Source organism: Haliotis cracherodii, unplaced genomic scaffold (assembly GCF_022045235.1).
Source record: "Haliotis cracherodii isolate W230 unplaced genomic scaffold, xgHalCrac1.p SCAF_5, whole genome shotgun sequence".
NCBI classification, from domain to species: domain Eukaryota; kingdom Metazoa; phylum Mollusca; class Gastropoda; order Lepetellida; family Haliotidae; genus Haliotis; species Haliotis cracherodii.
This window is the reverse complement of record NW_027266308.1, coordinates 34,566,955-34,579,136: the sequence shown is the minus strand read 5'-3', so window position 1 is coordinate 34,579,136 and position 12,182 is coordinate 34,566,955. Positions and strand designations below refer to the sequence as shown.

Genomic DNA, 12,182 nt, shown 5'->3' with positions numbered 1-12,182 from the left:
TTTAATATCATACAATGGTCCACCTTTAGAATTCAGGCGTTCGTCCCACAAAATTATCGTAGTGCTAAGGCTATCACAACTCACATAATTTAACTTAGACTAAAGACTCTCGTTGCGCTAGAGTACGATCGCCTTGTGGAACGGGGCCTTGCAGCTCAAAGTTTACAATCACGTCACAATACCCGATGACGTAATTTGTTGAATTTTGTTGCAAGATCCATCGGCGAGTCAAAGCAATGCGACGTCAGCCTAGCAACAAGGTTGCTGGGGTCATCGAGTGTCCATAAGCTCCTCCCAGTGATCTATCATCTCCACACGCAATGTCGTTGAATACGCCAAGGGATGTTGAGAGCTTTCAATATTTGTTCGTGAAACGTGTTCCGAGAGTACATAAGCACGCGTTTTGGTATTACACAATGTGTAATAAAGCTGTATGTTTATTAAACGGGTGATCTCTTCACGGGCAAGTAATAACACTTGATCTCATCCAAGCGATATCTCCTGTTGGAGCCAGTTTTGGATGATAAATATTGATAATCAAGAATAATATTTCTGCAACACCATATTACCTTCAGTGTATTAAATATAATAAAATAAATTATTATTCGAATTATTAACTGGTACTGAAATGTAATTTTAAAAATCATTTTTGTAAGCACCTGGAACTCATTTAACGGGTACAACTACTCTACAGTAATAAAATATTCGTTATTTTAGAAACTTATCTTAACAGCAGAAAATAACTTGTATTTCAAGTAAACAGTTTAACTACAGCTAAACTAATTCCTAGATCTCTCAGCGCGACGTCAATATGGGAGGGCTGTACTAAGTCGGATGTGACGTTAAATAAACGAGCTGTGCTATACCGGCTCCCAGCTTGGCGCAAGTTGACGACGCGCATAGGGATTCAGGGAACCAGCTTATGCGAGGGAGAGGTTCCGCGAATGAGTTATCCCCCTTTGTTTATATTCAACAGATGTCGCTGTGTGTCTTCACTTGGCCTTCCAAGCCCGTTCTTTATTAATTAGGTATGTGAGACGTTTTCTGTAACCATTTATCATTTATCACGAAGTTTGAAAATCAAACAATTAATATGGCTCCTGTTCTTAGACCTTTAAGTCACGATGAATTTTCTTTCAACGCAAACAAATACTGTCTGTGACATTTTCGGTGATCCACATAATCAGCGAATATGACTCATTCCGTCTCCGACTGTCTGCTGAGATACTGATAGCAAAGGTCCATTCTGTGTATTATTTCACTGAGTGTAAACAGAAAGTCCACTTTTGCTTTCATCAGACATGTAGGACTGCATCTAAAGAAGGATTTGAGGAATATGAAATCTACTATGTTTTTTCCTTGCCGAAAGCAGACTGTCCAACAAGATTTAAGGGTAAGGACTGCCACTCACGTCATAGTTCTATGGGGAGTTAGCTCTACCTGTGGACTTGTTGGCACATTCAGTGCATTAACTATGATCTGTTTCCTTCCAGTTTTTAGAAGTGAGACCCAGTGAGCTAATGTGGTCTGTTGTTAGCGACAGGGAAGCATTTTAAAATTATGATCCAGTCTCCTTTTTTTCAGAAAAAGGTTCTTGGTACATGGAAAAAAACTGTCATGATCATCTTGAGCATCAGCTGGAACAACCCCCCCCCCCCCCCCCGCAATTGCATGTGCCAAAATTCAATTTTTCACAGTTCTTCACCTGCATGTTATTTGGTTGAAAATGTAACCTCACTCAATAGCATCAAATGACATCTGAACATCCATGAACACATTTAATCACATGTGTGTCTAGACCTTCCTGAATATACAGAATCACAAAGCTGAAAAATGGTCCCTCATTTTATGAAGTTGAAACAATACAGAGATCTGTCAGCTGATGAATGTGAATCTGAAAGAGAATGAAAATGTTTAGTTTAATAATTGTTTGTGTTTATCTTTTATTGATAGAATGAAAGATCATTTATTGTCTGAATGTGAAATTGCATATTTAATTTATATTTAGGAAAACTTCAAAGTTTTATACCTTTAACTAGCCTATTGACAAACAATGAAATGAATTTCTCCCATTGATTGTCGGGGATGTTATCAACACATCTTGTTATCAACATGATCAACCAGGTTATGTGAAAACAAAACAAAAAATAAATATTTCCTGGCATCATCAGTTTTGCTCGGATAAGACACTCATGCTCATGAAATACAAGGAATATTAGAACAGTTAATATGGTACCTACCTGGTGGTGTGGTCAATGTTATGTTATTCAAATGTTTAATTTTAAATATGAAAGTCTATTCAGCGAAAGTCAGTGCAGCCATGCCACTTTGGAATAGGTTGTTTGCCCTTGCCTCATGCACAGTGGGGCAGTCCCCATCACAAAACAACAGTAAAGTTAACTCCAGGTGAAAAAAGTGTCAAAACTTGAATAATTGGATGTATTACACAAACTCATAAAATATTTACAGTGATAATGCACATCACTCCCCTGGCTCGTTATGCCAGGGACACCTGACACAGACAGGCATGCATTAGATCAGATGAGTCCAATGTGAATATGCGGGGCGTGTGCATTGTGCCCATTTCATAAATATGAGCGATGTACATTGCCATACTTCTGGTTGCCACTTTTTGCACTTGCAGCAAAGTTCACTGTCATCACATTGTGATTCTTCTGTATCTGTCAACTCTGCATCAAGAACTGCCATGTTACTTACACCCAGAGTCGTTGAAGTGGGCGTGGTATTCCTTCGAACAGTAGAAGTCGTAGACTGTCTGGACATTTATGTGCAGGTCACTGGTGTTGATTTAATCTTTTGGCTTTCTTTATGTGCCACCATTGACAAGATATGCAAATTAGATGTAACCTTCAAATTGAAAGTTAGTGTCATGCATGATTGGTTGAAACTGATTTGCTTTCTATTACATCTGATAAGACTAATTGTGCCACTTTCTGAACTGTTGTATTCTGGGTTGGTTTCCTCACTGTGGTCAGCAAGTTGTACAGGAGGGTTGGTCTTTGACGCATGCAATCGTTCAAATTTGGCAACATTAGAGGATGAGCTATAACAATACTTGAATTGGCACCCTTGTCTGTGCTATTCCAACACTGGCAGTAGGCAATTGTTGCAAGCAACTGAAGTATGTATGTGCCGGAAGTTAAGATTGCCTTAAATATGCCACTGAGCACATGCGAATCAAGGGCAGATAAGTATGTTTCTAATACTAATAGACCCTTTAGGGGGTGGTGCCTGTCTCAACATTCTCTTGCATCTCTGATGTAAGAATTCCCGGAACACGTCATGTTCTGAATTGTCATCGATGCATTCCGAAATTGTATCACCAACTGTTAACTCAGTAATCACTATTTTATATTTGGATGAATTTATGTTTCTATTTTTTTTCAACCACCTACCTTGAATCTGAGTCAAAATTTTCGTAAATCTACTGATAAAACATTAATGGCCTAACTTGAGATTTTATGATACAATGTTCATGTAGCTAGGAGCATCTTGCTTCCCTAAATAATATCTCTGGTTAAATAGGCTTTGATTGATTTATGCGAAAGGTATACATGATTTATATACCTTGACCGAAGAACTATAACTAGAAAACTACTTCATGGATCTTTTCAAATTTAGGGAACAGTTTCTATACTAATAGTAATAGAGAAGTGCAGTGCAAAGTTTACTTTTGATGTGTCTATTTTCTGTAAAAATATATGATATTTTTCATGTTTTGAACTTAGATTATTTATTTAATTCAACACTTGTGCAACCTATAACTTAAAAACTGCTTCATGAATTCTTTTTAAACTGGGGGTACAGTTTCTATACCAATAGGAGAGGTGCAGTGCAAAGTTTGAGTTTCTGAGAAATATTGCTTTTTTCATGTTTTGAACTTAGAAATATGTTGGCGTCGAAGTCGGGGGTATTAGTGAGCCCTGCTCATTTTTTGTCTTGTTTATTATACAATTTGTTGAAACCTTTGCTATCACTCTTGATTTGTATATACTCCTAAAAACATTAAACCAGATTTTGGTGCAGGAAGTAACACACATATACTATGATATAGTGCACATTATGAGTTATGACATGTCACTAACAGTAACACACATATACTATGATATAGTGCACATGATGAGTTATGACATGTCACTAACAGTAACACACATATACTATGATATAGTGCACATGATGAGTTATGACATGTCACTAACAGTAACACACATATACTATGATATAGTGCACATGATGAGTTATGACATGTCACTAACAGTAACACACATATACTATGATATAGTGCACATGATGAGTTATGACATGTCACTAACAGTAATACACATATACTATGATATAGTGCACATGATGAGTTATGACATGTCACTAACAGTAACACACATATACTATGATATAGTGCACATGATGAGTTATGACATGTCTCTAACAGTAACACACATATACTATGATATAGTGCATATGATGAGTTATGACATTTTACTAACAGGACAGTGATGGGCACGTGTCAAGCATGAAGAGGGGTAGGAAAATGATGAAATGTCATGAGAGCTTGGTATCTTGCATCAAGTACTGCCTAGCATCTGTTGCCCTTGGCAGTTGTTTGCAAGTGTTCAAGTGTCTGTGGTTCAGTACGGCACTGACATGCACAGCAATTCAACTCATCCCATATGACCTGCACATTATAGAGGAATACTGCTGTTACACTTGCATGTATGCAGTCTAGTATTGTCATGTTGAAAGATGACGATAGCACAGTTCATAATAATGATAATGGGAACAACATTCGGCTGTAGGATTTCATCAAAAGTTGGGGGCATTAATTTGCCTTTTACTTGCTTCATATTTGTTCTAGCGGGGAAAAATAACCCATATCATTATGCTGCCACCACACCACACCTCCTATGTGCAGTTGTCGGCAAAATGTTCATGTTGATGTCATTTCATCCTGGCTCTCCAATCAGCTCGATGCATCAGTTCACCGACGTCATTCCATTGTGTTGCAGTTAACTTTGAATTTGTTGCTAACTGACACCATTTTGGCAACTAAGAACACTGTTAGAAATTAATTAGGGCTCCAAGCCCAAAGGCACGATTCTGTTCCAATTTTTTATGTGCATCACGACAGTTGAGTACAAGTTACAAAAATAATGCTGCTGGTGCACTTTCTGTCACACTTTACATGTGTCTGCTGCTTTTGGTGCTGAACGTTTCATGTTCTTTGACTTCGGTCATTAGTCACACGGTTTGACAGCCATATTGGATTCAAGATGTTCAGAGTGCATTTCACTTTGTTTTGGATACATGTTTTTAAACCCTTCTACCACGACTACTCTGTTGTATTTTATGTTTTCATTACTCCACAAAAATCATCGGCTACGGAGTTGCCATCCTCATAATGGTGTACATGGTGTAAGTGGTAGTTCACAAGTAAATATGTGGTTCGATTAAATACATGGGTTCAATATGTGAAGCTCATTTCTGGTGTCCCTCGCCACGATATTGCTAAACCGTTGCGCACACGCACACACACACACACACACACACACACACACACTTTAATAAGCCTACTCATGCTGTTTCACATGAAGAGCATGCATGTTTATTGCTCCTGGGGTTTTCCTGGGGTGTTACTTTTCTGCATTGTTATGTTTGGGTTATGCATCGTTCATTACTGCTTTTGATGATTTCAACATGCAACAACTTCTCACATGCTTTGGAAAGTCACATGATCCACATGAAACATTATGCATGTGAATGTCTTGAATGATCTGTGCAAATTCATCAGTGTTATTAGGAGGAATTAAAACATGCAATCAATCTCCCTCTTTGTCACTCAAGGACATGTCATGGTTCTATCATAATCTTTTACTGACATGTTACTCAACTAATTGCTTATTATTAGTCCTCTTTCCTGTTTGTTCACATTATTTAACAATAAAGTTTATGTTGGCATCCGTCGGTAGCATTCATTAACTGCTTGTGATCATAGGGTACAAATCCAGTTTTTACCCTCCCGATTTGAAAAAAAGGGGGAAGGGTTATTGCGATTAGCATGTCCGTCCGTCAGCAGTCTGTGTTCCGTTCCCAGAGAAGAGCACCAAAACCGTTAAATATTACTTGTTGAAACTTGCTATATAGATCAGTCTAGTGATGAACTGGTACCCTTGGATGATTTGGGATTTTTCTTTTTGTTTATTTTTTTATTCATGACAAGTTGGAATTATACTGAAAATGAGGGTAGTTCTCATTTCTGAAGCAGAGCTCCAAAACTGTTGAATATTCCTGGAAGAAACAAAATTCTTATAAGCCCCATGGCATAGTGGATAGTGATGATGCTGTTTATAATGTTACATTCGTTTTCTTGTTTACGTGCATAAAACTCAAAATACATCACACACCCAGATTCAGTGCACAGCCTATTACCATAAAACATACTTCACACTCAGTTTTAAAATACATCCCTGAATTCATTGAACATTTTAGAATCAACATGATCAAACTGTCTTTGTCGCTATCACAAATTGTTTAGATAAAATCATACAAAATATACCCGGTTTGAAAATGAAAGTTGTGCTCTGAAAAACATTAACCATGTTAACATTGAAAATGTAAACACGCATAAGAGCTGTAATCTGGTAATATGGTAAGCTGATTACAGTTGACAGTGAAGAGGACTTCTGTTGGATTTGGCTATGATTTAACAGAGATAGTACGCTTAGAATTATTAACAAGGATAGCTATTGTTCCTCTGATCATGGGTTCGAATCATGGTTCACCCAGATTTTCTCAAGTACGTTATTTTCAATAGACATCATGAGACTAATGACAATGTTCTGTATGTTTTTAATAAAAGTGAATACATATGTTCACAGTCACAACAAGAAAACAATTCTTGAAGACAAAATACTGGTATTTGTTTGCAAAATAAGGTCTTAAATGAAGTGGGATTCAAGTAAAAGGGTGTCCCGTATTTAATTAGTACATATAAACAAGATAAAGAAAACATGAAATGTCTAGATTCTTAACTACACAATGTTGTTTGGCTAAAGCCAACCATTTGACAATGATTCCAGCCATTCGGCAAGGTTGGCAATTTTTACCATACTATCTGGCTCACCTATTAGATGATATTGTAGATCAAAGAAATTATTATTATTATTATAAATGGTTTGAATTTGATGAAAGCTGATCGCTAGGATGGTCCAACTGTGACTAATGTTTTATGACTTTTCTGATGAGTTCATCTACATGATCTATGCACACCACAAGGGGCACGGGTGGCCCAGTTGTCTAAGGTGCCGAGATTCGCTGTGCAGAGTTGTGTCCCTTGAGCACGCCAGAAACCTATGATTGTGGGTTCGAATCCCGGTTCGCCCTGATTATGTTTCTAGGTTTGTCAGCACCATACCCGTGCTTGTGGGTTTTACTGAAGTGGTAACGTCTGAGACCTGCATCACTTCGGGCTTTCCTCCCACATTAAGCTGACACACCGCGATATAACTGTAATACCGTTAAAAGCGGCGTTAAACCCAACTCACTCACTCACTCACTCACTCACTCACTCACTCACTCACACTATACCAGGGCCAAACACTTAAGGGATTAATATCATGACAATCTGTCCACACAATTGGGGTACAATGAAATGCAATTAACCTTTCAATTTCCATAAAAGTAGCTGTATCTTTGTCCAGACAGAGAATATCCCTAATGGACATTTTAACACCCTGGGAATTTCTTTTCAGATGCTAAAATGGGCTAATAGTAAGTTTATGTCTTTATCTTCTGTATGTTTCAGAAATGTAAAGAATCACATGTGGGCTGCAGCTTCCATTGAAAGACACAATGGAATCGATGAGTTATGAAAATGACGCTCATCATGGTTCTGTCCTTGAAGAGATGAAAAGTATGTTTGATGACAGACAGCTAATTGATGTTGTAATATGTGTCCAAGACGCACGCATCCCAGCTCACAGAAATGTTCTTGCTGCAACCAGTCCTTATTTCAAAGCCATGTTCACTACCAACCTGACTGAGAGCCGACAAAGGCAAATTCTTCTTCATGAAGTTGACCCAAAGTCTGTGTCTCAAATCATCAACTATGCATATACTGGTAATCTTGAAATTACACGTGGAAATGCACAAAATCTTCTTGCCACTGCATCTCTGTTTCAGATTTTGCCTGTACAAAAAGCATGTGCCAAATTTATGGAACTTCAGTTAGATGTGAATAACTGTGTAGGAATATACTACTTTGCTCACATTCATAGCTGCGAAGAGCTGAGAGTAAAGGCCAGAGAGTTTATTGAGAAAAATTTCCGTGATGTATATAAAACTGAAGAATTCCTTTCATTGTCTCATGAAAAAGTGTCAGAAATCATATCATCAGATGAACTGAATGTTGAGAAAGAAGAAATTGTTTATGAAGCTTTAATTTTGTGGATCTATCACGAAATTGAAAGTAGAAAAGAGTACCTTGGAGACATGCTGCCCTTGGTCAGGTTAGGACTTCTGACAGTGAAATACATCCAAGAAAACATTGCCTCAAATATACTAGTTAAACAGTCAAAAAAGTGTGCAGAATTGCTAGATGACCTCAAAGATTTTGAACAGTGTCCCGAAACATATGATGGTGAATACAACTTTGGGTTGTGCCTGAGATCAGGGATGATTCAACCAGAACACTGCATTCTCTTTATTGGTGGTATTGACCAAAGTAAACCATCAATTAACTGTTACAATCCATTAACTCGTGAAGCATTCCTGATGGAAACATTCCCAGAGACGGATGATCGCAGTGGTTATTACTGTGTTGAAGATCCAGCTGTATGCGTGACAGAAGACAATATCAACTATGCTGCTGGTGGAAATTACATTTATCATGAAAACTATGGAGAAACCCCTTCAGATGACTCATTTGATGATTTTGATGACGAAGAGTCTGTAAGGAAAGACTTCTATCAGTATGATAATGACCATAATAAATGGATTGCCAAAGCACCAATGCTGTTTCCGAAATCCAACTTTTCTCTTGTGTATCTTGATGGAAAGATTTACAGCTTTGGTGGGCTAACAGTCAATCAACACCCAACTGAAATAGTGGAATGTTATGATATTGGGAAAAACAGATGGAATTATGTTGGAATGATGCCAACAACTCTTGTAGATTTGTGTGCTGTTACATACAGAGGTGAAATCTTCCTGTTGGGCGGAAGAACTGGAGTGGGAGCTCACAATGTGGTTATGAAGTTTGATCCAAGACGCTTCGACTGGACTTCACTCGCGGGCATGCCGACTCCTCGGTTTAACTTTGGAGCACATGTAGTCGATGATGATATTTTTGTTGCAGGAGGTCAAATCTACTCCCATCTGACTCTTACAATAAACAGAGAAGCTTTGAAGTCAGTAGAAATATACAACATTCCAGAAAATAAATGGAGACAAGGTCCAGATCTGCCTGAGGAAATGTACAATGTGTCTTTGATGCAGGTAAATGGAGCTCTCTACGCTTGTGGTACAACGGAATACCAAAGATCTCCTTTTCGCATATATCGTTACAATGTTGTGTGTAAACTGGACATGTATAGAAATGAGTGGCAACAAATTGAATCTGACTTGTGTGACATCCGTAGCTATGCATGTGTTTCAGCCAAACTCCACACAAGAAAATTATCACAAGTCTTCCGACCTGAAGTTGATACATAAGAAAAGGAGAAATGAAATCTTGGAAGTTTGTTCCATGGGATTATTATTTCTTATTTCTGCATTGTTTATTGGCTGTCTTGCCATCAAGCACATATTTGCTTGATAAACTTTTATACCTTATCATCTTTTTTATATTAAATTTGTTTTGAATGAATGTGAAGGTGCAGAAGCACCTATGAATGACTAATGTATCAAATGCTGTCAGAAACTGACTTGAAATATTGGGTTAATAATTTTGTAACACAATCTGTTATTTGAAACTTGGACATTTGTACTTGCTATTTCAGCTGCAAAAAAATAAAACTGTGTTGAACGTATTATGTTTATTCAGTTAAGTAATTGAGTGAGGCTACTGTCGTCATCAACTACACCTAGTGTTTGTTGCCAGTTTTAGAACAGTAAAGAAACATGCTCGACTGGAAGTGCACTTTTACAAATGCTTACGAATGCTTGCATATATCTCCCGGTTTGATCTTTAGACAAATAAAGGGCTTCTTCTACTTGTGATTTTGCTGACATTCCATTTCTTATACCTGAAATTCCCACTGGATTTGAAAAACAACCCTCGTTCAACAGTCTTTCAAAGATCATCATTATATCATTTTAGATAACATTGAGATGAGTCATTTAATTATAAAATTGGATATGAATCTATAATTAAAAAGAAAATTAATAAATATATAAACAAATTCAACAAGTCCCTATTCAACAAACTGAACGAAGATGCCCTAAATCATTTTCAATATTTTTAAACTTAACCTATCTCACACTATGTATTTCTCTTTCTTCTTTCAATCCTAAGTGGAAACATGTCTGAAATAAAGGTTCTAAAGTTTATTCACCTGCACGTACCTCACATTGCCATGGTCACCTCCCAGATCTGGGTCCTGCACTCTTGCAGGCTGGTTGACCTAACATGTCAATCCCAGCCAACTCATTTTCTTTCAAATCGCCACACAGTGGTGACGTGTTTGTCCTACAGGGAATCCATTCTTGGTTTGTTTGTTTTTTGCCATTTTGCCTCCCATGTCTTCTTGCCTGCATGCGTTTCGACATGCATTTTTTTTCTCCTGAGTGCCAACCTCCATATTTTGCCAGATCTTTGCTTATATCCTTGTTTGGATAGTTTGTTTTCTTTTTTCAACATGGACGAGCAGCCCTCACGGTGACCAGTATGTACGATGTGTCGGCACACCTTCTCTCCTTCAGACCCTCACTTCCAGTGCCCTGGCATGTGTAGTATTTCAGAGTGTTGTGAGCTCTGTGGCAATATTCCGGCCGAATCATTCAAACTCGATCTGCACAAGTGCTGGCGCTGTGTATCAGATATCTAATTGAAGACTACAGAGAAAACAATACAGTCTAAGAAGATTGTGATTCTGACTCCTTTCTCACTGAAGACATGGCAACCGTTTCTACAAACCTATCTTCAAAGTCAACTTTACCCTCGACAGCTTCCGGAGGCTCAGACGAGGCTCAAAACTTTCGTTGGACGTTGGTGCAACCAACCTCACGCCATCTCAGCTTATCAAGACCTCTCATAATGCCTCAAACCCTACCAATAACCGTCCTGTTGCTTTGTTGTTCCCTCTGACTGACACACAATGGTCACTCCATTCGATCATGCGGGCTCTTCTCAACACTCTCCTGCTACATCTCGACAATTAAGATCTCCAATCCAACTTTCTTAAGGACCGATATTCACAAGGCCACCATACAGACTCGGTTCACGAACCTCCCACTCTCGAGAGGTGTCGCATGAGGATCTTCATTCATCTGTTGAGAATCGACAAACTTCATCTTGATGCTCAACTTATCGTCTAGCATCTACAGTCATTTCTTTCTACCTGGTACGACTATCAAAGGATTGGCACTCTACAGATCTTCAGTCGGGGTTCACAAAATGAACCTTCGAGTCTCGTCAAACCCTCTAAAGTGTGTCAATCCTTAGAGGTCCATATAAACTTTGATGTATGCTTTAATGTTCAGTGACGTTTGTCGAACCTTCGGAGGGTGGTGATCTGGAGAGTGGTCTTGATGCTTCGAGGCGTACTGACCTCTCTACCTTCTTCCAGGTTGACAGACACTTCATCGTCCTTCGTGGATCCACCACCAGAAAGAGTCCTCCGATCACTATACATTCCCGGCCTAGTCCTCAGTGAGTTTTGACATAGCCGATCTGGTTACCATTCTCATCAGGATTGCAGATAAACTGCATCTTGTCCCATTGGCCCCTTGCCTAACATCACGCTTCCTCCCAGACCCATCCCACAGGACATGGCCACCAACTTAGACAAAGCTTTCGGTTCTTTTCGCTGACAACGTGATCAGCTCAAGTCTCCGCACTTTGTTTTAGCTGATGCAGGTACACATGGCTTAGCAACGGTTGCTCCCGTCCTGGATGGTGACATTGCAAACTTAGCTCCTAAGCGTCCTTTCTTGGTCTTTTGTGGATG

At 38.6% G+C, this 12,182-nt stretch overlaps 1 protein-coding gene across 2 annotated transcripts; it reads left to right on the top strand.

Annotated features, from left to right (window-relative positions):
- Positions 1-970: 970 nt before the first annotated feature.
- LOC139442532 (kelch repeat and BTB domain-containing protein 8-like) lies at positions 971-10,273 on the top strand. 2 transcript variants are annotated; one of them, XM_071223349.1, is made up of 2 exons: positions 971-1,028; positions 7,820-10,273. In XM_071223349.1, the coding sequence occupies exon 2, from the start codon at positions 7,867-7,869 to the stop codon at positions 9,724-9,726; it is 1,860 nt and encodes a 619-aa protein (XP_071079450.1). In that variant the 5' UTR covers positions 971-1,028; positions 7,820-7,866; the 3' UTR covers positions 9,727-10,273. The 2 variants fall into 2 exon arrangements, with proteins under 2 accessions (XP_071079450.1, XP_071079451.1); XM_071223350.1 differs by having other exon boundaries at positions 997-1,393.
- Positions 10,274-12,182: the final 1,909 nt, after the last annotated feature.